This window comes from Leptodactylus fuscus, chromosome 1 (assembly GCF_031893055.1).
Source record: "Leptodactylus fuscus isolate aLepFus1 chromosome 1, aLepFus1.hap2, whole genome shotgun sequence".
Classification (NCBI taxonomy): domain Eukaryota; kingdom Metazoa; phylum Chordata; class Amphibia; order Anura; family Leptodactylidae; genus Leptodactylus; species Leptodactylus fuscus.
The window spans coordinates 285,151,538-285,177,726 of record NC_134265.1 but is presented as its reverse complement, the minus strand read 5'-3'; the positions used below and the strand labels follow the sequence as shown (position 1 = coordinate 285,177,726).

General features: G+C 44.0%; 1 protein-coding gene across 3 annotated transcripts in view; it reads right to left on the bottom strand.

The window, feature by feature from the left end:
• Positions 1 to 667: 667 nt before the first annotated feature.
• ARFIP1 (ARF interacting protein 1) overlaps positions 668 to 26,189 on the bottom strand; it is an 80,860-nt gene continuing 55,338 nt past the window's right edge. For all 3 annotated transcript variants that reach the window (XM_075257663.1, XM_075257679.1, XM_075257671.1), the window contains 2 exons: positions 21,662 to 21,836; positions 668 to 3,907 (listed from right to left, as the gene is read on the bottom strand). In XM_075257663.1, coding sequence (XP_075113764.1) covers positions 3,752 to 3,907; positions 21,662 to 21,836 — 331 coding nt within the window. In that variant the 3' untranslated portion in view covers positions 668 to 3,751. The remainder of the gene's footprint in view (positions 3,908 to 21,661; positions 21,837 to 26,189) is intronic.

The following is a 26,189-nucleotide window of genomic DNA, read 5'->3' as shown; positions in this document are numbered from 1 at the left end:
CCAAAGAACATGGAATGCAAGTGCAATCACATGTAGGAGGTTTACATGGGGGATTTTTGAGCTCCATTCTCCTGATCACTGGGGTCTCTGCAGTCATACCCCCAGAGATCAGAAGACCAGGGGACCCAAAGTCATGCATGCCTCCTCCATATGAATGAAATACAACCTGCACTCCATTCACTGTAATGGGATGCAGGTTGCAGAACGCACTTGTGTTTCATTCACATGCACAAGGCATGTATGGGTGACTTTCACGCTTTAAATTCTCCTGATCGTTGAGGTCCCAGCAGTTGGATCAGGTGAGATAGATGTGCTTGGCCAGGATTAAGGCTAAGGCCCCACTTTGCGGAAATGCAGCTTTGTTTAGTTGTGGATTCTGTTGTGGTTTTTTTGTGCCAAAGCCAAGAATGGCTACAAGAGGAATGGGAGAATATATATATATATATATATATATATATATATATATATATATATATATATATATAGTTCTTCTATTTTTCCTTCTACTTAATCTACTCCTGGCTTTGGCTCAAAAAACTGCAACAAAATATGCAACAAAGAAAGCTGTGTTTCCGCAATGTGGGGCCTTAGCCTAAGAACATCAAAGGCTCAGATGTTCACCAAATCACACTTAATAAAGATTTGTATTTGAAATTAGTGACAGTAATGACACTGATGGGTCCATCAAGCAAGTTTACCCAGAAAATACAGAGGAGTTGCGTAAATATGACACTGAGTCCAATTGAGTTGAAAGTAATCTAATATTACAAGAATAGTATTCAAGAATAGAAAATATATCAGACAATGAAAAGATCACATACATGATGTAAATAGACACTAGTAATAACCATTGGAACTAATGCAGGACTATTTAACATATGATACACAAATCACACAATATATTTAATAGAGTAAATACTGTAAATAAAGTCAATTTGTGTAAGATATACTCAAAATAAAACACAAAGGAATGCAGCTTCTCCAAGAGGAACATACAAGATAAAAAACACATTGCCTGACAAGAAGAATAGTTTAGTCCAATGAGAAGCGGAGAGACCAGCTTCTTCATGTATTGCAATGAATGGATAGCAGTCTGGGCCTGGAACAAGCATTAATAGTGCATTTATAGACCGTTCCATACTGAAAAAGGAAAAGAACTGGAAAAAGTTCTAGTCTAAAAGTCCAGTTGAGAAACAACCTGGTCATGTCTTGTAAAAGGCACATCACTGCGAGTTAAGGCCAGCACGGTTTTAAAGGAAATGTCCCCATTTTACCCTGACACATCTTCATCTTGCAGCACAGGCACATATATTTGGTTCAAGGTCCAAGACATATTGGATAACATAAGGGCTGATATATGGAGTGATAGTGGAGTGCAATTTAGAGCCTTAAGGCACATAGATCCCTCCCCTACCCCAAGAGAAGTTACCTTAAGAATGGGTTTAGTGTCTCTCCATGTAAACCGTCTGCTTGCACAACAGTACTTTTTGTAGCAAGCGCTGATTTTATTATACATATGGTAACATACATTCAATGACCTTAAAGTGTGATCTTTATGTCACGGATTTCTTTGATGCTGAGGCATATCTCAATCGGGCAATGCTAAGGGAACAATACAAGTTTGCTAAAATGATTCTTGCAAGGTCACTGAAGAGAGAGGGGCTGTGAAGGGCAAAATGACCCATCTTGAAAATCAAAACTTGTAGAAGTTATTCCTAAATCCTCCAGGTAACCCGAATTGCGTAGTGTGGCATAAATAATTACATTGGCTAAACTCAGTTCCTTCAAATGGAGTCAACCCCAAAGGATATCTGCTGGCATACTTAAATATCAAATTATTCTATTTGGAGCTGTTGACAATTGTTTGAATAATTTGATATCCACTTGGTTATTTTTGGACATACTTAAGTATCTACATGTGATGGACATGGTATTTTCTGTTTCTGATGTAGAGGAGTGTTTGTTTTCCTGAAACAGCACCACCCTTATCAGTGTGCTGTGTCTGGTACTGCAAGTGAATGGGGCTAAGCTACAATCTGCGGACCCGGCGCACACTTTCTGAAATAAAAGCAGACCTCATTTTCTTTTCATGCATAACCTTTAAATGCTTAAAGTGCTTTGGACAGGAAGATCAATGAATGATAGTCAGCAATGGCCAGATGACTGCCTAGGACCAAAGCTTAAAGGGATTGCATGAGATTAAAAAATTCCTGCAAATGCAGTGCAGTCCATTTACTCAAAGCTGCAGGATCAGATGTTGCACTTTTTATAAAGTTGTTTCAAGAGACAGACAACAATGACAATCTTCCTTCTGTAAAGGTGCACTGATACATTTACCAACACTTGAAATAAATTCTCTGCTATGACAATATGAGAAAAATCATTGTGTGAACCACTCCTCATAGACTGTACTCATGCTTGTAATAGAGGTGGATGGAGTGGTTATGTTATCTACTAGCGTCTGTCCGTCACATCTACAGTGGAAGGTCAGAAGAGGAGCAATAGGGGGGTCTAAATGCATTTATAATATAACAGGCTGCCCGAGAATGGACATACATTTTATGCTGGCAACATATTTCTGATCTGCCCATCAACCATTTCGAGAGGCCTGTAACAGATTTACAATATATTGTAAATCTCCAAGCAATGTAAACTATCATAGGAATGAATGAATACCCTACTACACAGCAGGAGTTCAAGGGGTCAGGTTACTATCCCAGCTAGAGTTGGTATCGGCTGGACGTACACACTGGATTATGCGGATATTATTACAATATATCCCATACACATTTGGAGAAGACAGTGGTTTTCATCTACATCACCGAAAAGAAGTATGCTCAAAGAGAATAATCTAAGGAGCCTGAACTGTGACACTAGCAAGACTCTACATAGGTTAAAAGGTTCAGCTTACATATAAACAGCAATTCTCTTTAAAAACAACTTTTCTATTAAAGTGCCTCTTCTGAAGGAGTTTCAAAGATGTAAATATAAAAACTTGAGATGTGCAAATCATGAAAAACACTCCTTAGAATTGTGATACTGGGTCATCTTTCTTTTTTTAAGGCTCAGGTTGCATACAGACATTTCCTCGGGGGCTTTCTGTAGCAGATACAAGTCTCACTTTGTTAAGATCAAGCAACTTGTGATTAATTAGCTTTTTTTCATATTATGTACTTTCCTTAGTGAAATTTTCTTAAAGCATTTCAAATTGCAAAATAATCCCATTACACTGTTTTGGGTAAAGTCATGTTGCAATCCCATGTAAATGGTGAGACTGAGCGTATTCCAATGTAATGTAAAGGTCACATGACATAGATCTATGTATGTACTTGTCAGCTTAAGGCTATATTCACACTATTGAGGTTCACGGTCGAGTGCTGTCCGTGATCTACTTTGCAACACATCATGGACCTGACTTTACCACTGAAAGTCCATGCATGTATGAAAATAGTTAATGCCACCACGGCTGACATGGTTGTGTGAATATAACCTTACAGTGCAAAAGTACATTTCTATTTAACCAGAATAAAAAGAGCCTGCCGTCCCCATACAGGAAGAAACAGAAGTGTTCCTAATAAAGATACAGAATAGACATTTACAGAAAGTCTTGTTCACCATTAACAACCTGATAGAGCATTAAAAATTGACATTGGTCTGTATAGAAATCATTCCAATAATTGTTTCAACCCAGTCCCTTTCCTCGAATTAAATGCATTGGTCCTGATCAGAGATTGCCTTCTTCCTGGAGAAACTACTGCTCCTCCAGCCAGGATGGAGCGTCCACTCCGGGGGTTTTCAATTTAACATGGAATTGCTTCAACGTTTGTTCAAGCTGCTTCTGGTTTCCGGCAAAGTAGGCAGCGATTGCGTTGTGGAACAAGACGAGCTGATTGTGAAGAACTTTAACCTAGAAGTGAAGGAGAAAAAAAGAAACATGGATTAAATAAATACACTGTTTTTTTTTTGTTAATAAAAATACTAACACTAGTAATCTGTTATACCATAATAATCCCAGGTTACATCATTTCTCCTATTTCACACATGTCTGTTTGTTAGAGATATGTTCTCAAATATTTAAGAAAACGTATCAGCTACAGATTCCAAATACTGCACAATGCAAGTGAAACCTAGTCATTCAATAAAGTCTCCTGTTTTTTGCTCCACCCAGGATCTGCCAATCACTACTCCTTGGCATATGTAACGTTTAGCATACTGCTGGTCTCCAGCCTTCCCAACAACAGATACAGTTATGAAGAGAACCAACTGTATGTGCAACTGGTGATTGTAGAAGGCACAGAGAGCTGCTGGTGCTTACTATGTAGTGCAGGCTGGGATTTGGCATTGTGTTCATTTTACTCACATTTTACATGGTATTTACTTACCTTGATGTGACCAAGTTCTCTATATGTCCATGCCTACCAGCCTACTCAATTTTAGGGCCCCTTCACACGGAGTTTACGCTCCGTGTATTCTGTATACGCTCCACTCATTTTACACATGTAAAATGTAGTTAGACATTGAGTTCAGTGGCTAACTACATTTTACATGTGTATTTTTACACATATAAAATGTACAAAATACACTGAGCGTAAACTCCGTGTGAAGGGGCCCTTACATGCTTCATTATACACACTGTCTGGGTATCTCTGGTACTTTGACTTATGTACTCTCTCATGTCTTATATGTATTTATTTTGTGTGTCTCTGTATCTGTACTTTTATTCAGGATATTAATAAATTGATATATAGTTTTATATTATTTGGGTGTGGATGTTTTTTCTGTTATTTGTATCTGGAACAATTACAACAGTACCTACTTCAGATAACTTGCTTTTATGCATACTTTTCCACGTGACATTAGATGTTTTTGTATATGGATCACTTCCTCCATGTCCTAGCCTCTACAGAATTATAACAAAATATGCACTTCCTATGCACATGCACTTCAAATTCAGATGTGCATCTAATAGAAGTACTGCACAACTTAAATTTACAGGGTTTTAGAGATACCTCACTCTTCTATTTCCTAGTCTTGGACGATTACTATACTTACCTTTCAGAGCCCTTCTTCTGATAGGCCCATCACTGAACTTGCTGTACTTTGCATAATATCACCTCCCTTGCTATATGCAGGTTCAACTGACAAGACATCATTGACTTCCTAAAATGTGCAGAACCCCTTGAATGTACCCCCGTCCACTTACTACATAGCCTATTCAATGACACTCTTCATGCACCAAACTTGGCTCTACCAGGGAGGTCTAGGACCCTGCTGAAAATCCTGCCAGTCACCTCCGCAGTTCCCCCTTTCTCTCCAGTACATTGTTAATAAAATTCTCTCACTAACAAAGGATAGTGCTATATGTGTATATTATATCTCTCATGTTCATAACTACCAGAATGAAAAATGCAAATAAGGAAGAATTGAAAGAAAGATGGCAAAAAAAATTTTCACATCCGTTCACAAGTGGATGAAGAGAAATCTTTTCTTAAGAAACAAGAGACCTTCTCAATAACGTACAGTGGGATTAAAAGCTTTATTCTACATAGAATATATTGAAGTTCTTTGTCTCCCATTAGTGAATTTATTCTGAGGTCTAAATATAATATGTAATAAGTTGCTATAATCAGCTTTTAGCAAAGAGAGAAGACAAACAACACTTTCCCAGAATTTAATTAGACTGCTTAGGGCAACCATGCTAACTGCTAAGCTGCTCAGAAAGTTCACTGTGGCCTCAAACAGCAAAGTTCCCCCGGCACTAATAGCCATCAAGCAGCAGAAGAATGCTTTGTTCTGTCCCAATATGTGCCCAGTCCTTTGTAAGACGCAAGCAGCATGATGTCACCTCCTCACTACCAGCTATTTAGAAGGTCTCTTCGTTGATATGCTGGCAATGGGGGAGAAAAGTAAAAACATTTCATTCTTGGGGAAGAAGAAAAAAAAATATAGATAAAATTCCTGACCATACTGTTAGTTTATAAAACTGTTAAATCACTTAAAATATGTAACAAAATACATTAAAAAGAACAAAAGCTACAGGAAAAGTATGTGCTAAAAACAAAGTGTCATGGATATCTTCTAAGGGCTCAATATACTCAACAGTAAGAAACCAATCATTGACTGAAACCTGCTGTATTACAGTAGCAGCAAAACAGATGAGGTTTTAACAAATATTCACATACTATAGGAGGGGGGGGGGGGGGGAAGATCACTGCAAAAATCGACTGGTTAAAAGGGGTTATCTGGTTTCCAAGATCAACTGCCTATCCTTAGGATAGGTCATCAATATTAGATATGCAGCACAGGTACCTAGACAGAGCCGCCCTGCTCACTTGCCATAAACTGCAGCAGTAAGTGTAGGTAATGCAGCGCTGCCCCACAGACTTTAATGGGGCAGTACTGCATTACCTACACTCACTGCTACAGTTTATAATCTGCCTCAAAATCCGCTGCCAAAAAACGGCTCCCATTGATTTCAATGGGAGCCGCTCGCTTCTTTTTTCCGCTAGCTAGTAGCAGAAGAAAGAAGCAACATGTCCCTTCTTCCTGCAGATTCTGCGGCTGACTCAGCGGCAGCGCGAGTCTCCCTCCCAATTAAGTCCATTAATTCGGGTCTAATCCGGAACAGAATACCATGACGGGATGCGAGTGCACTGCATTGGCATTCAGTTGTGGCTAGCCAAGTGGCATGTTCATACGCAGAATCCATTTTCCACTGTGTGAACATACCCTTAGAGTGCTCAGTCCTCAAACTTTTCAAACAGGGGGCCAGTTCCCTCAAACCAATAGAGGGCCGAAATATAGTTTAAAAATAAATTTAAGATTATATACTCCACAGTAGCGCCCCCCACAGTATTATATGCTCCTCAGTACGCCACCCCACCCCACTGTATTATATGCTCCTCAGTACGATCCCACACCCTACTGTATATGCTCCTCATTACGCCCCCACCCCACTGTATCATATGCTCCTCAGTACGCCCCCCACTGTATTATATGCTCCTCAGTACGCCCCCCCACACTATTATTTATTTATTATGCTTACTTATATAGTGCCATCATATTCCGCAGCGCTTTACAGATATTGTCAGTCACTGTCCCATATAGGGCTCACAATCTACATTCCCTATCAGTATGTCTGGTGTGTGGGAGGAAACCGGAGTACCTGGAGGAAACCCACGCAAACACGGGGAGAACATACAAACTCCTTGCAGATGTTGTCCTTGGCAGGATTTGAACCTAGGACTCCAGCGCTGCAAGGCTACAGTGCTAACCACTGGGCCACCGTGCTGCCCTACTGTATTATATACTTTTTATTACGCCCCCCACTGTATTATATGTTCCTCAGTAAACCCCCCCAGTGTATTAAATGTTCCTCAGTACCCACCCACTGTATATGTTCCTTAGTACACCCCCCACTGTATTATATGCTCCTCAGTACACGCCCCACCCCACTGTATTATATGCTCCTCATTACGCCCCCCCACTGTATTATATGCTCCTCATTACGCCCCCCCCACTGTATTATATGCTCCTCATTACGCCCCCCACTGTATTATATGCTCCTCATTACGCCCCCCACTGTATTATATGCTCCTCATTACGCCCCCCCACTGTATTATATGCTCCTCATTACGCCCCCCCACTGTATTGTATGCTCCTCATTACGCCCCCCAACTGTATTATATGCTCCTCAGTACACCCCCCACTGTATTATATGCTCCTCAGTACACCCCCCACTGTATTACATGCTCCTCATTACACCCCCCCACCTCACTGTATTATATGCTCCTCAGTACAACAAACACACACAAACACATACAATCACACACTTACTCTATTATACTTACCCATGAAGAGCTTCCTTCTCCTTCAGACTGCAAGCGCGGTGACATCATCGCGCTTGCATCGGGATAGAGATCACTCTCTGCAGTCAGTGTAGGCTGCGGTTGAGCTTTCAATTGTATGTGCAGCGATCCACTAACTATCGGGGAATCGGATTCCCCGTTAGTGAGAGATACAAGCTATGGCATGCGGGCCGTAGTTTGAGGACCCCTGCTCTAAACAAATCCCACGCCTACAGTACTACATGCTGCTTAATAAAACACAAACAACCAAGCCTACTCTACAATATACAAATATACTCTCACCGGCCACTTTATTAGGTACACCATGCTAGTAACGGCTTGGACCCCTTTTGCCTTCAGAACTGCCTCAAATCTTCGTGGCATAGATTCAACAAGGTGCTGGAAGCATTCCTCAGAGATTTTGGTCCATATTGACATGATGGCATCACACAGTTGCCGCAGATTTGTCGGCTGCACATCCATGATGCAAATCTCCCGTTCCACCACATCCCAAAGATGCTCTATTGGATTGAGATCTGGGTACTGTGGAGGCCATTGGAGTACAGTGAACTCATTGTCATGTTCAAGAAACCAGTCTGAGATGATTCCAGCTTTATGACATGGCGCATTATCCTGCTTAAAGTAGCCATCAGATGTTGGGTACATTGTGGTCATAAAGGGATGGACATGGTCAGCAAAAATACTCAGGTAGGCTTTGGCGTTGCAACGATGCTCAATTGGTACCAAGGGGCCCAAAGAGTGCCAAGAAAATATTCCCCACACCATGACACCACCACCACCAGCCTGAACCGTTGATACAAGGCAGGATGGATCCATGCTTTCATGTTGTTGACGCCAAATTCTGACCCTACCATCCGAATGTCGCAGCAGAAATCGAGACTCATCAGACCAGGCAACGTTTTTCCAATCTTCAATTGTCCAATTTCGATGAGCTTGTGCAAATTGTAGCCTCAGTTTCCTGTTCTTAGCTGAAAGGAGTGGCACCCGGTGTGGTCTTCTGCTGCTGTAGCCCATCTGCCTCAAAGTTCGACATACTGTGCGTTCAGAGATGCTCTTCTGGCTACCTTGGTTGTAACGGGTGGCTATTTGAGTCACTGTTGCCTTTCTATCAGCTCGAACCAGTCTGGCCATTCTCCTCTGACCTCTGGCATCAACAACGCATTTCCGCCCACAGAACTGCCGCTCACTGGATGTTTTTTCTTTTTCGGACCATTCTCTGTAAACCCTAGAGATGGTTGTGCGTGAAAATCCCAGTAGATCAGCAGTTTCTGAAATACTCAGACCAGCCCTTCTGGCACCAACAACCATGCCACGTTCAAAGGCACTCAAATCACCTTTCTTCCCCATACTGATGCTCGGTTTGAACTGCAGGAGATTGTCTTGACCATGTCTACATGCCTAAATGCACTGAGTTGCCGCCATGTGATTGGCTGATTAGAAATTAAGTGTTAACGAGCAGTTGGACAGGTGTACCTAATAAAGTGGCCGGTCAGTGTACATATGTAGCAAAGATTAAAATAACTCATAACACATTAACAACACTAAGTACAACTCATTCAATGGCTTTTGTCATCTTCTAAGATGGACATCCAGTTAAAGGGATTCTACCATTAAAAAAACCTTTTTTTTCTAGGTAACACGTCAGAATAGCCTTTAGAAAGGCTATTCGTCTCCTACCTTTGGAAGTGCTCTCCGCCGCACCGTTTGTTCGAAATACCGGTTTGTACTGGTATGCTAATTAGTTCTCTCACAGCGATGGGGGCATCCCCCAGCACAGAAAATGCGATGGGGGCGTCCCCATTGCTGCTTGAAAACCGACTCCAGCGCCGCCTCTATCTTCTTCTGCATCCTCCCCTTCCTTCTTTGGCTTGACGTCAGACGCCTGCACAGTACGCTCTGTTTGGCGAACTTCGCCGAACGTACTGCGCATGCCGAAGAAGGAAGGGTAGGATGCAGAAGAAGATAGAGGCAGCACTGGAGTTGGTTTTCGAGCAGCAATGGGGACGCCCCCATCGCGCATTTCCTGCGCATGGGGACGCCCCCATCGCGCATTTCCTGCGCGGGGGCCCGCCCCCATCGCGCATTTCCTGCGCGGGGGCCCGCCCCCATCGCGCATTTCCTGCGCGGGGGCCCGCCCCCATCGCGCATTTCCTGCGCGGGGGCCCGCCCCCATCGCGCATTTCCTGCGCGGGGGCCCGCCCCCATCGCGCATTTCCTGCGCGGGGGCCCGCCCCCATCGCGCATTTCCTGCGCGGGGGCCCGCCCCCATCGCGCATTTCCTGCGCGGGGGCCCGCCCCCATCGCGCATTTCCTGCGCGGGGGCCCGCCCCCATCGCGCATTTCCTGCGCGGGGGCCCGCCCCCATCGCGCATTTCCTGCGCGGGGGCCCGCCCCCATCGCGCATTTCCTGCGCGGGGGCCCGCCCCCATCGCGCATTTCCTGCGCGGGGGCCCGCCCCCATCGCGCATTTCCTGCGCTGGGGCCCGCCCCCATCGCATTTCCTGCGCTGGGGCCCGCCCCCATTGCTGCGAGAGAACTAATTAGCATACCGGTACAAACTGGTATTTCAAACGAACGGCACAGATCAATTCCAAAGGTAGGAGACGAATAGCCTTTCTAAAGGCTATTCCGACGTGTTACCTAGTAAAAAAAGTTTTTTAAAGGTAGAATCCCTTTAAATAGAACATCTATAATTCATCTGAAGATATAAAGTGTAATTTATGTATCGGCTACACACAAGGTTGTGTGGAAATCATCACAGCAAACAACGTCTGAAGTTTAGATAGATAGATGATTATTGGTTGCCATTACATAAAACAGTTAATCCCCCTATGTTCCTTACAGCCAAACGTCATTGATAAAAATGGATTTTTGTGTGCTCACCTATAAAATCCTTTTCTCGTTGTTTCACTGGGGGACACAGCACCTTGGGTACAGACTTGGACACTAGGAAACCAAGGCAGTTGCCTCCGCCCACACAGGCTATACCCTCTCACTGGGAGTACGCTCAGGCAGTTTTTTACCACAGCATTAGGAGAGAGTCCCAAAAGAAAAATTATGCATGGAACCAATAGCCACCAAAAACCTAAACTCCTGAAGGAGAAAAAAAAAACACAACCCTGTGCAAAAAATTTAATATGGGTGGGACCCATGTCCCCCAGTGAAACAACAACAAAAGGATTTTACAGGTGAGTACACAAAAATCCCTTTTTCTCGCCTATTTCACTGGGGGACACAGCACCTTGGGACGTCCAAAAGCAGTCTCAGAGGGAGAGAAAAAAAAAAAAAAGACAACCTTGTGAAAACTCAGCACACTGCTGCCTGCAGAACCTTTTGACCCAAACTGGCATCGGCGGAAGACACAGACTGGATATGATAAAATTTAATGAAGTTGTGAACCAAAGCCCAGGTGGCAGCCTTTCAAACCTGGGAAACGGAAGCCTGATGCCGAACAACCCAGGAGGCACTGACAGCCCTAGTAGAGTGAGCCGTCACACGGAAAGGCAGGACCCTACCCTTAAGCCGATAGGCTTCATTGATGACAGACCGAATCCATCTAGAAATGGACACCTTGGAAGCAGGCAAGCCCTTCCTAGAGCCTTCTGGAAGAACAAAAAGGGCATCACAGCGCCGAAATGGCTCTGTAAGAGCTAAGTAGATCCTGACTGCCCAGACAACATCCAGGCAATGGAGGAAGCGCTCACGAGGATGCTTCGGCTCCAGACAAAAGGACGGCAAGACAATATCCTCATTGATATGAAAAGAGGACACCACCTTGGGAAGAAAGGATGGAGGAGGACAAAGCACAACCTTGTGCATAACTAAAAAGGTGGACAGGCGTGACAATGCCGCCAGCTCAGAAACCCTGCGAATAGAAGAGATTGCAACCAAAAACTCCACCTTCCAAGAAAGAAGGCGAAGAGAGATCTCCCTCAGAGGCTCAAAAGGGGGAGCCTGTAGAACTTCAAGAACAAGGTTGAGATCCCAAGGATCAATCGGAGGCCAGTAAGGAGGGACACAATGAGCCAGCCCCTGAAGAAAAGTCTTTAATTGAGGCAGAAAAACCAGAGACTTCTGAAAAAGAATGGAAAGCGCCGAGATCTAACCCCTCAGGGTAGAGAGACCAAGACCCTGATCTAGCCCGGACTGAAGAAACGCCAGGACCTTAGGCAAATAAAAAACAAGAGGATGACAATCTTCTGTTTCACACCAACGGACAAAAGACTTCCAGGTGCGATAGTATATCTTTGCTAATTGAGGTTTCCTGGCCCTGAGCATAGTCTGAATAACTGGCTCAGAAAAACCATTGAGAGAGCAGATCCCTTTGTAAAGGAAGAGGCCAGAGAGAGTCTGCTACCAGAGCCTTGAGGTCTGTGTACCATGCTCGTCGAGACCAGTCTGGAGCCACCAGAATTGCAGGGACTCCATCGACCTTGAGCTTCTTGAGAGCCTGAGGGAGGAGAGGAAGAGGGAGGGGGGAAACAGATACAGGAGCTGAAACTCTAACCAGGGAATCACAAGAGCGTCGGCCGCGATCGCCTGGGGATCCCTGGATCTGGCCACGTATTGGGGAACCTTGTGGTTTAGCTGGGAGGCAAAGAGGTCGACCTTCGGACAGCCCCACCTGGCGCATAGCTGGCGAAAGCTCTCCTGATGGAGGGACCATTCGCCTGGATCGAGACTTTCCCGGCTGAGGAAGTCCGTGGCCCAATTGTCCACTCCCGGAATGTGGACCGCTGAGAGAGCGGGAACATGAAGCTCTGCCCACCTCAGAGAATGGGAGGCTTCCAGAAAAGCTGCCTGGCTCCTGGTCTTGCCCTGATGGTTTAGATAAGCAACGGCCATGGAATTGTCTGACTGAATGTGGACCGGCCTGCCCTGGAGGAGGGGGTCCAATGACACAGGGCCCGAAAGATGGCCCTCAATTCCAACAGATTGATCTGGAGCGAGGTTTCCTCCAGAGACCACCGGCCCTCAAACACTGCCCCCCAGCCGGAGAGGCTGGCATCGGTGGTGACAACCTGCCAGTGGATGGGAAGAAACGACCTACCCAGGACAAACCGCAGGGAGGAGAGCCACCAACGAAGTCCAAGACGGACCTGAGGAGATAGAAGGATTCGGTGGTCCAGGCTGAACTGGCACCGGTCCCAAAGTGCCAGAATCGCCAGCTGAAGAGGCCTTGAGTGGAACTGGGCAAAGGGGACGGCTTTGAAGGAAGAGACCATCAGGCCCAGGACTCACATGCAGAACCGGATGGTACACGGAGACCTCCTCTGCAGATACCGCCATAGACTGATTGAATCTGGCCAAGTTACCTATAGCCTGGGACAGGGAATCCTCCCAATCCGGGAAAGGAGAAGGGCCAGAAGGTTCCTGGGGAGGGCTGAGCGGAGCTGCAGAGCGAACAGATAGAAACAGACTGTCCGCAAGGAAACTTTTGTTTACAGCTGGAGTACGCATAAAACGTGACAACAGCGGGGGGGGTGCAGAGACCTGGGGAGTCTCCTCATGAGAAGACATGGCACAGAAAACAACCCCAAGGGGTAGCCTCCCGGACTACGGGAAGGAGACTGTAACCCACTGCTGTGGACAAGCTGCCAGAGGATCCACTGAGGCTGCAAGAGAAGTACAGGCCTCAGACCGGAAGTCCCTTTAAATAAGGCCTTCCCCTCCAGATTCCCACCAAAAAAATGTGGAGATGACTCGCCCAGGACGGCCCCACCATCCAATGGGAATGCAGGGCGGCCCCAGGACTTAGGAAAGTTCAGGGACGAGGTGGGGCCTAATGAAGCCTACGACTCAGCCGTCGCAAGGTCCCCGACCGCGCCTCAGCCCCGGAAGCACTACCGGAAGCCCAGGGAGGCCACGGGAACCAGCACGGCCTACACGCCGGGAAAGCCATGGCCTCATGTAGAGGCCGCGTCCACCGCGTGGTGCTGGTCACGCCAGGGGAGACCGGACGCAGCAGAAAACAGCGCCCTACATGCCGGCGAAGTGCCAGCTGCGCGGCTAGGAAAAGCCGGGGCGCGTCAGGGCCTAGTGCGGCCGCCTATGGAGCCTTCTCGGCCCCGGCCGCCAGAAACGCTGGCCTGGACCCATTTGCTGACCCCTCAGGGGGAAGAAAAGCAAGGGGACCCAGGGAGAGCTAGGACAGAAAAACCTCCACTCCCCCCACTGCAATGACCCCAGGGACCCGGGGGAAGAGACAGAGAAAGGGGGTGGGGGGAAGGAAAGTATACTTAACTCTACCCTTTTAATATTTACAGGTCCGGCGTCTTAAGTGCCACAGACTCACCCCCTCGGTGATACCTCGCACCTAAAAGTGCGGTCACTGGAATCTCCAACCGCCGATGCAGACCAACAGGGGACTGGGTGACTGCGGGGCGCTCTGTAATAGACTAATGTAGCATATACACTGACAACCCCTGAGCGTACTACCAGTGAGAGGGTACAGCCTGTGTGGGCAGAGCCAACTGCCTTAGTTTCCTAGAGTCCGCCTCCTAGTGACCAAGTCTATACCCAAGGTGCTGTGTCCCCCAGTGAAATAGGCGAGCAATATAACCCTAATAAAATTGTGAAATTGTGGACATGAATTTATGCTAAATAGTAAATACATATGTGTATTCAGTCTAAGTAAATCTAAGATAGTGTAAGAAGGTTGCTAGGAACCTTAGTAGACACCATGTGAGATGTAGTCATAAATTACAACATGGCAGCCTCCTGTCTATTTATGGGGGGAGGGAGAGGGGCACAGTGACCTACAGATGCGTGGCCCTAACATTCTCTTCATCAATACATCCCAATAATTTTCCACAGGATATTAATGCTTTAGGTTTCCCTCCATATTTCAGTAGTTCTCAAAGAAGCTAAGCAGGTGGAGATGACTCCATAGCAGATGGTTGAGTGAAATTCACATGTACCTGCTAAAAGCTTAGTATGTAGCCCCAGCCCAAACTGCATACAACGGATAACGGACGACACTGAAGTCTCTCTCACATGACTAAAATTACCTGTTCTCCTTACCTTTATCCATAAATTATTACAGCTGTAATGTACACAGGCAGTTTTCACATGGCCACTGTGTGACCAGTCACATTAGAGAAAAGTCAGCTGAACCCACTGGATCAGACTACATTTATGTGTATGGGGCAACTAACTGGATTTTATCTTACATAATCCTTTTTTCCTGTGGGGGGAAAACTCACTGGCATTTGTGTATGGCAGTGTCCATTCCCAACTCTCCACTAAAATAAATATGCATCAGATAATGAAAACTTATTTCATCCATCGCCCTTATTCACACTACCACTGTGAACTGAGTGATTTGTGTAAATATGCTGTTAGGAAAAGGGCTTGTTAGAAGGATCTGATGGCAATACCACAACCACCTTAGTGACATTTGACAGGTCAAGAAGTAATGTATAAGACTGCTGTGCAGAACTAATGGTTATGGGGTAATAACCATTCCTGTATAAATGAGGCTTTGTCTAAAACTAGTAATTCGGAAAAAAAGCCTATGCTCCATTACACAGGTAGGACCAGCTCCTTTCATGTTCTCGCATTAGATCTCAGCCGTATTCTCATTTCGGCAGGGCACTGATCTTTAGACAAAACGCACTGATCTTTAGAAAAAAAAACTTCCACTTTGTGCTGAACATGACTGGATCATTCACCACTGATGTGTCACATGGAATGAAGCTTTGTCTTTCAATATCTGATTTTCAAAGAAAAGCCTGCCTAGGATTGTTAAAGGGTTTTCTACCTATCCATGCACTGGATAGAGGATAAATAGCTGACCAGAAAAGGTCTGAGACCCCACCAATCCTGAGAACAGGGGTATTTTACCCTGGTTGTGAACTCAGCCGGGCTGAATGTAGGTATGTCCCTGATGGATGGGACACATCTATACTCCTACTCACTTCGATGGGGGTGCCAGAGGTAGTTAAAAGTACAGAACACGACGATTCGTCCTGACCACCATGGGCATGCCTATATCTAGCCTGGCCACATTCAGGCTGAATTCACAATGGGGGTAAAAACACCCCCTGTTCTCAGGATCATGAGGCTCTTGGCGGTCAGATCCCCAACAATCAGTTATTTACCCTGTATCCTGAAGACAAAGGAATAATATGCTTTGTACCAGAGCCCCTTTACTCCATATACAGTATAATGCACACATCTACTCCCACAGTGCACACAAACCATTAACTGTCCCACACAATCACAGGCTTCAAGAAGGCCCTGAAGACTCACCTATTCAGAAAGGCCTAGAACCTCCAATAACACTACTGTCACCCCATCACCAAATGTACAGCCTCTTCCGTCACCTTCTGTCTCTATCCCTCTTCCCTCATAGATTGTAAGCCCTTGAGGGCAGCGTCCTCTATCCTAACTATGCCAGTCGGTCACTGTTACGCTGGGTTCACACAAGCGCTTGATTTCCTTTTTCAGGTTTCCGTCTTCTGCAGACAGAAGACAGAAACCTGTCAGACTATGTCCAGCCGTGAGTGCCGGTGAGCGTTTTGTGCTCTCCGCGGCGAAGCAGTTTTTTTTTTTAAACTAGACACAAAGTCCTGCATGTCTGACTCTGTGTCCGGTTAAAAAAAAAAACGTTAAAATGAATGGGTTTTAAAATGACTGCAGGTTTCCGTTTCGGGCAGGATACGGAAACCTGCATAACGGAGACCGGGGCGCAGATGTGAACGAGCCCTTAGTATTATATTTGTTTGCGTATGTTGTGTACTGTATGTAAACCCCCAAACGTAAAGCACCATGGTATTAATATGTACAGCACCATGGAATCAATGGCATTCTAAAAATAAATAATAATTTGCATGTTAAGAATAAAGCAGCCAGCATAGAATGCATTAGACATGTAATCTATAATACATTCCCAGGGGTTAGATTCACTATCTATGTAAAGCATACTGTCTGACAAAACTAGAAAACCTTCAGCTAACAGGATGACTGCAAACAATCACAGGCCATACTCTCAGACTGGGGATTGTATAGGCCTGAATCCTGCACCTAGATTTGCTCACATTATAAATTGGATATTTTAGAACCTCTTTTAATGTATTAAGAAAAAAAGTGGCTTTGCCTAGGACAATTCATAACATGTGATCATACCTTAGGCTCGGCTCATACTGACATACAGGGGGTTTTGTTCCGTCAGTTTCAATGCTACTTTTGTAGTAAAAAATACCCGATATGGGCAAACTCGGTGACTGGTTTCCTAGCAAAGCAAAGCAAACCAATTAACCTCACCTACCCCTGAGTAATACGAGGGAAACATTAATGCTAAAGAATTTTAATATTTCACTTTCACTAGTGTGAAAGGAAGCCAAAGCTCTGAAGCATCATGAAAACCCCTCAGATAATTCTGGACCATTTTGGATACCTCAAAAACATCTGTACATCTCTGTCTTACCACAGAAACTCTGCTCCATGATTATCTAGTTTACACTTCCCACTTATTCACTTACTACTAAGCTCTCCCATCTGCTATCTATCCTGAATGCGACAGTGAAGCTCATCTTGCAGTCCAATAGCTACACCAATGTCTAGTCTGTGCCAGTCACTGCATTGGTTGCCCATCCACTTTAGGGTACAATTTAAACAACTCCCTCTCACCCAAACCTCCCCACAATGCTGCATCACTCTATATCCTTCCACATCTCAGTCTACTAAGCCTTCCCTTGTCTTCTATTTTACCAGTGATCCAAGACTAACCACCTCCATAATCCAAACCTTCCACTTCCATCTCCAAAACTTCTCTCGAGTTGCATCAGTTCTCTGGAATGCATTACCTTGGTCAATCAGATTACTCCCAAAGATACATAGTTTCAAACATGCCCTAAAACACAGCTACCTTATATTCCTTAATGTAACCCTTCTATACTTACATTTTTCAACTTTTGATGAAAACTCAAGTACCCTTTAATACATATAGTCAAATCTACATAAACGAGAGGGTATATGTATATACCCTGTTTCCCTGAAAATAAGACATGTTCTTATAATTAATTATCTAACGAAATATATGACCTTTCTTATATTCGGGGGATGTTTTATGCAGCGGCTGGAGCGGGGAACAATTGGCAAACAAAGCGGGGAACAATTAGCGGAGTGCCGGGATGACTGCCGGTTGTATGTGATCCAGAAGGTGAAGGGGGAGGGTGTCTTATTTTCGGGGAAACAGGGTAAATAAGTAACAAGGCTGTACTGTGGATTTCTTCAACAGTAGATATGTATGTGTGGAACAGCTGGTATCTACTGCAATATATATATTGTCAAATGCCTGACAACATAATGTAGGTGAGAGAGCTGTATGGGCACTAACATACATGTACTATTGCACACACAGTATAATGGTTCAAAACGTATGTACCATTACGGGGAAAATCTGCCATGTTTTACTCTACAGGGTCAACCAGCTTTTTGGAAAGAGCTGTGTGGCGTTACCACATAAGAGTTAGAAATTGTTGTCTTCAGAGACAGATCTATTAGAGCAGCACATAAGAACATGCTCTACCATTCTTCTATTATTTATAGAGCACCCATAGTTCCATGGGGATGTATATTTGAGGCTTTACATATTATTAGTGTACTTGTGAACAACTGGTACAGTGGGATTCAGGGCCCTGCCCACAAAGGCTTACAATCTATTCTGCTTTAGTAACATACTTCTTGGGTGTTCATCAGGTTTGGGAACTGAATAATGAATGGAAATTCTGATGTAAGTAGGTAGCCCGTCTGCGACCGGCTGTGCAGCTCTGAAGGCAAGAATTTCTGAAGGAGGGATCACAGGTAACTTATTAAAACATATTAGAAGTCTAATGTTGCAAAGTTACACAGGTGCCCAGAAAACAAGCTCACCACAGACAGAGAAGGTGTGCCAAGTCTAAGGTGTGTGTCAACAACATTCATTTTGAAACAATATGTAAATTGATCCTAATGTTGCAATTATTTGCATTATTTCACATTTATTTTTATCATCCAATATCCAGTAATGAATTTTTTTTTTTTTTTTTTTACACTAGAACAGTGCTCCTATGATAGCTGATCACAAGGTGTGCCCTACTTCTGAGACTAGCAGTCTTCATCAATATGTGGAGACATCAGGCAGCAAGTGCTGAATTCTTACTTCTGTGCCACTGCGGGTGAAATAACACATTATACAGTGCTCACAGAAATAAATGCATGATCCATTTAACCCCTTCCTGCCGCCAGCATTTTTAACTTCTTCCCTACCAAACATTTTTGTTTTTATTTTTATGTACACAGAGTTATATGAGAGCTTAAAGGGGTTTTCCGGGCAAAAAATGTTTTATTGAAAAACGCACCCATATACCTGTATCTGTGTTTTGAGTGATTTCTGGGTGTCTCTGGGGGCTGCTGGTATCTCTGATTTTGTTTACATGCATCAGCTTCTTGCTAACTTCCTCACTAACCCTCTTTCCTTTCTCACTCCCCTCCCTGTCTCTCTATCTATCCCACCCTTTCCTACCTACTCAACATATACTTACCCCTCCATTCTTCCGGCGAGACAACCCCTCCTCCTCCTGTACTGCTCCCATACTCTTCCTCAGCAGTGGTGACAAGACAAGATATCTTTACTGTGCATACATGGAAGCGCAGTAGAGGTGAATTACAGGCGGTGGCACGCACAATGAAGAAGAACGCTCACCGCACAGATAGCAGGAGGAGGAGCAGTCTTGCCCGAAGAAGCCATGGATGGTGAGTATGAGCTGAGTGGATGAAGGGGGTGTAGTAGTGACGATCCGTTTCTGGAAATGGGGAAATAGATCATCACTAATTATCAGACTATGTCCCTGGGGCAGTCACATGACTGCCCCCTGGATACGGGTAACTATACATTTTTGATATTCAATGTTATTTAGAATGTAGAAGGGGGACGGTGTTTAGAGTAATGTAGGGATTTTAGGTTATCCCAGACAACCCCTTTAATGTTTACAGGACAAATTTTCCCTTGTAATGGTACCATTTAATACTCTATAAAATGTACTGGAAAGCTGGGAAAAAAATTCAGAACCCCAGGGACAGAAAATAATAGATAAAAACATAAATACAATAAAGAGATTACATTCTTGAGATAGGAACCCACTTTATAAAGTTTTGGAAATTAATTTTCTAAACTAGAAAGCGCTTCGAAACACTTCCACCTCTAAATCCTCTCCACTTTCTGCCAGATTCAGGATGGAATTTGGTGCAAAATCAGTGTCAATTTTTTTATGTGAATAGATCCTAAAGCAGATGCACATGTGAAAAGATAAAAAAAAACCAAATCCAATATTCATCTTTTATGTTTGCTTTGAAAACTCCCTTAAAGGGATTCTACCATTAAAACACATTTTTTTCTAGTTAACACGTCGGAATAGCCTTTAGAAAGGCTATTCGTCTCCTACCTTTGGAAGTGCTCTCCGCCGCGCCGTTCGTTCAAAATACCGGTTTGTACCGGTATGCTAATTAGGTCTCTCGCAGTGATGGGGGCGTCCCCCATCGCAGGAGCAGCGATGGGGGCGTCCCCATTGCAGCTCAAAAACCAACCGCAGCGCCGCCTCTATGGTCTTGGGTAACCTCCCCTTCCTTCTTCAGCGTCCTGTCGGACGCCTGCGCAGTACGCTCTGTTCGGCGAAGATTGCCGAACGTATTGCGCATGCTCGAAATTGCGGTGGCCGCAATATGGCTGGGACCGCAAGTTCGCGTATGCGCAGTACGTTCGGCAATCTTCGCCGAACAGAGCGTACTGCAAGGCGTCCGACAGGACGCTGAAGAAGGAAGGGGAGGTTACCCAAGACCATAGAGGCGGCGCTGCGGTTGGTTTTTGAGCTGCAATGGGGACGCCCCCATCGCTGCTCCTGCGATGGGGACGCCCCCATCACGGCGAGAGACCTAATTAGCATACCGGTACAAACCGGTATTTTGAACGAACGGCGCGGCGGAGAGCACTTCCAAAGGTAGGAGACGAATAGCCTTTCTAAAGGCTATTCCGACGTGTTAACTAGAAAAAAATGTGTTTTAGTGGTAGAATCCCTTTAACTGGAGGCTTGTTCTACAAACTGTGAGACTTTCCAGCTGCTGCAAACTACAACTCCCACTAGTAGTGCCTTTGCAATACTTGTAAAGTCACAGTTTGGGGTTTGCTTCTTTTGAAAATGCTGGCAGCTGGGTAAAAGTGCTGTGTGAAATGACTAACATGATAAAAACCTGTTATCTTCTTAGGGCTGGGCAATTATGAACCCAGTCAAAACCATGATTAATTTAATATTTTACCTGGATTATGATGAATGAATAATCATTTTAGGACATGCCCCTTTGTACAACACCCCCCTATTTATATGTCACTAAATTTTGGTTATTCACATATCAACAATCCTGATTGGATAGCGCACAGTTAGTGACATATCCTTTATCCAATAGCAGGATGAAATGGATGCAAAATAATGGATATAACTAGAGATGAGCGAACACTATTCGAAACTCCCGTTTCGAATAGCACACTCCCATAGAAATGAATGGACGTAGCCGTCACGTGGGGGGTTAAGCGACCGGCCACCAGCAAAGTCTGCGTGCCGGCCGCTTCCATTCATTTCTATGGGAGTGTGCTATTCAGAATGGCTGTTCCGAATAGTGTTCGCTCATCTCTAGATATAACTGATATCAAATTTGCATTGATTGTGCTGACTTTCGATTTTGGCTAATTTTCGATTAATTGCCCAGCCCTACATCATCTTCATATCTCACCACATTATTGTGCTGTTTTTTCTTACCTTGTTCTCCTCAAGGAACTTCAGCTTGACGGAGACATCACCTCTCATCTTGTCATACTTTTCTTTGTGCATCTGAAACATCTGCTGCGATTGCTCAATCTTCGGCATAGTCGTGGCATCCCGTGGTCCCAGATTTAGCTCCTCCAAATCTGTGCGGTAGGCATCATATTCAATCCTGTCACAAAACCCGTCCCACATTATTCATTACTACTGAATGCACTCCAGTCATTCATACAACATACTTAAAGGGAGGTTATCATTACAAAATCAACTTTTGAAATAATGGCCATTAAACTAATAGACATTGCTCCGCTATATGCCAACTGCGCATGCTCTGCCGCCATTTTGCGGAAGGGTCTGTTACATGCTCGTGTAGCAGAGCATACGCAGTCAGTGGATAGCACAGTGTCTGATGCCTACGCAAGACAGAAGATCAAGAGAACATAAAGAAGGGCATGAACAGAATTAAATAAGGGGTAGCAGAGGTTATGACGCGGGGGTGCTTGGAGCACAGGGGGAACGTTTCCTGTGCTCTGTGAGTGTAATTTGCATATCACAATAAATGGATTTTTACAAAAATGGCAGGGAAAAGAGGAGAACAGAAGATGGGAGTAGAATAGCTTTTTTAAAGGCTATTACAAGGTGCCATTAGTTCAAAAGGTGATTTTCTAATGATAGAATCCCTTTAAGATTAATTCTGCACAAGTCTGAGGGATATAGAACAAAGCACAATTTTCAAAGAAATTAAAGCATGAGCAACTCAGAGGACAGTTAAAAATGATCAAGGTCACTTCAGGATGCTAATAATGGGCCAAAATTACATAAAAAAAAACAAAAACAAAGTGACAATGAATATGTAATCTGCCAAAGTATGGGCACTGTAGATATCAACAGTATATACTTATTAAAGGAAAATATGAAAGTATTCAGTTACATTAAAGTTTATGTACATTGTCATTATGGAAATTGTTATTACATGAGCATTTATATACATTTTTAGCTTGGCAGGTGTAATAGATGCCTAAATGAGTAGACTGCACAAAGTAGGGCAGATGTACTAATCGTATTAAGCCAGAATTGGAATCTTTATGTACCCTGCTAGATAAGAGGTATAGCTTTGAGGACAAAGGGCATAGCTTAAAGGGAGTCTATCATCAGAGCCCAGCACATCATCCCGCTAACAAGCTCTTTGGAGCAACAAGGGCATTACAGTTTACCTCTTCATTGCAATGGCGATGCCCTTGTTGCTTCAAGGAATCTTATTTACATATTGAAAAAGCCAACAATATCTCCGCATTCATAAGAGGAAAACACAGTTAGGTTAGAGTCACCTGAATCAACCTGTGTGATATAGATACAACCCTCCAGACATGACTGTTACAATTAGTATTACAGTATTAAACTAAGCTTATCCAGAAGGTTAGTTTAATAGCAGCAATACTTACATCACGGATCCCCCGCTACTTCTGCATGACTTGCTGGCCCCTCTTGGCACACAAGAAATGATACATAGTCAGTGACAGGCTGAGGGGCGGTTCACACTTGCGCCCGGTGTCCGGTTTGTGCATTCTGTCAGGTTTCAGTCTTCAGCCCAGGTGAAAATGGACAGGGGCTGGAAACCCGGTGGGTCCGTTTTAAAACCCATTCACTTGAATGGGTTTGTAAAAGTAACCGCCCGTGTCCACCTGCAGCCTGTCCAAAGGGGAAACCATTTTTTTTTTTTTTTTTTTTAGCCGGACACAAAGTCCCGCATGTCCGACTGTGTCCAGCTAACAAGAAATGGTTTACCTACTGACAGGCCGCAGGCGGACACGGGTGTTTCCTTTTACAAACCCATTCAAGTGAATGGGTTTTAAAACTGACCGCCGGGTTACCATCCCCTGTCCAGTTTCGCCGGGGCTGAAGACGAAAGCCCGACGGAATGCACAAACCGGACACTGGGTAGAAGTGTGAACCACCCCTGAGCTGTTTGTTTACAGGGAACAAGCAGCAGAGACTGGCAGGACACCAGAGAAGCTGCAGATTGCAAGTTACAGTGAATCCATGAGGTAGGGAGAGTATGTCTTCTTTATACTTAGGTTTACTTTTTTGACAAAATATTTTCCTCAACTACGTAATGGGTCACCAGGAGCTGGATACGCATATTCTCTAGCCTTACTGTTAGAAGTGCATGACTCCCCAAGTACAAAGCTGAGAAGACCTGAGATGTTACATGTTACACTCACGGAGACCATAGCATGTACAATATACTCATAAAGCAGTAGGCAAGTAATGGCAGTCAGCTACTCTCCGCTGAACTACAGCGTGCCCCACAGTCCCTATGTAAAGTGCCCCAGTCTCATGTAAACAGCATTTAAAGAATGACTGCTTCTTAATATTGTATATGAAGTCTTAGAAATGATCTGGAAATGCCAGGAAATAATTACCGTAACGTAAGGTAGACTAATATATGATTGCTTCCTGTTTACACTGAAATTTGATGTCAATCCAATAAGCGCAGAACATATCTCATTCAGGACATGCCCAGTCTTAGCACTTCTATTATAATTCACACCCATCATAGACAGTGCATAATTACTGAAGGGCTGACGGCCATACAGTAGGATTAAATTAAGCAATTTCATTCACAGTCAAGTTAGAGCTGATTCTAAAAATGGCACCTGAACCATAGGCCTATCAGCAAGTGCTCAAATGATCCCAACAGATTTTCCACCTAGAAATGCGATAGATGTCTGTCCTATCTGTAGAATTTAGGACATTCAATAAACTGTAATATATAAAAAAGAACTACTAAAATATGTAAGAGAAAATTACAAACACTAGCAAAAGCAAAAGATAGATGAATCCTTATTGCATCAAGAAACAAAACATTTCCTATTGGAATACAAATCTGCACTAAGCCTAACAAACATGCAACGGGGCAATTTCATCATTCCTTCTATGCCAGTTTTGGCGCCAAGTCCTTTCTTGCACTAAACGTTTGTGCCTCAAGTTACAATCCATGCCTCGGCGACTACAATGTACTTATGAGGGTGGTGTGTGGATTGATGCAGGATAAGGTGTCTGTTTCTCAGCCTGACGGATTTGTTTTAACTCACTTTTCTAGCGTGGATTGCAATGGAAATCTGTGCTATAAGCTCCAATTGGTGTACATTTCCACTAGGTTTAGGCCACAACCGCATCATAAATTTCCCTTCCCTGCACAAATTTAACCATTTATTAAGGAGGGTGTCCAGGCTTAACTTTTTTTAATGACCTATGCAGAGTATAGGCCATAAATACCGGATCGGTAGTGGGCTGACACCAAGCCCCCAGACAAATCAGCTGAACAGAGCAGAATCCAGCTACCATCATGTACAGAATACAGAGCCAGTAGCCAAACGTCGGCCCCTACTGATCAGGCATTTATGGCCTATTGTGAAGATAGGCCAAAAAAAAGTTGGATAATCCCCTTAAGACTGGCATAGATGTGGCAATCTTAATACATGTGCCCCAATGATTCACATTGTGGGTTTTTTTTTTTTATGAAGACTTCCTGTACAATAGATTATTTTCTGCAATAGTATTGGTTTGCTAACTTGAACTCATTAGAAGGAAGGAATTTTTCTTGTTTATGCAAACTGTGAACATAACTACGAAAGCAATGAGTGCATATCTTGCAAGCAAAATGGCAGTGTAGAGAAATACTCTAATTGGAGCAATAAACCAGTGAATTTGGGTTCATCAGGCTTTGGAAAATTAGGACTCAGGCACTGAAAAGGTATTAAGTGTCTGCTGGCAAAGTAAGTTTTCAGCACAAGTCTGTCTTGGTTAGGGTGAGTTCAGATGCTGTCATTTCCGAGGGCAATATTACTAAAGTACCGTATATACTCGAGTATAAGCCGACCCGAATATAAGCCGACCCCCCTAATTTTACCACAAAAAACTTGGAAAACTTATTGACTCGAGTATAAGCCTAGGGGGGAAATGCAGCAGCTACTGGAAAATTTCAAAAATTAAAATGGTCTGAGATTTTGGGTGCAGTAGATGCTGGGGGAGGGGAGGGCGTGTTTTGGTTGTCTGTCTGCCCCTTCCCTGAGCTTGAGGACTGGGGGGTTTTCTTCCCCCCACTTGGAATTCAGTCTGGCTGAATATAGGGTATCTGCAGTGCTCCTATTCCTAACCCCTTCCCGATGGGACAGGAGCACTGCAGATCCCCTATATTCAGTAGACCGGGCACTGTCAGACACAGGGAGACCTAATGTGTTCGTGTTTCACAGTCATTTTCTACTTTTATATGTATTCTAGGGAAAGGAGGGATTTACAACCTTTATGTTTTAATTTTTTTTAAATCTTCTTTTTTTTTCTTTTGCACTATTTTATGGGAGAATCTATACATTAATATTGTGGCTGGTCATAGACCCCCCTCCTAAAAAAAAAAAAAAAAAAAAAAATTTTTTTTTTTTTTGCTGACTCGAGTATAAGCCGAGGGGGGCTTTTTCAGCACAAAAACTGGGCTGAAAAATTCGGCTTATACTCGAGTATATAC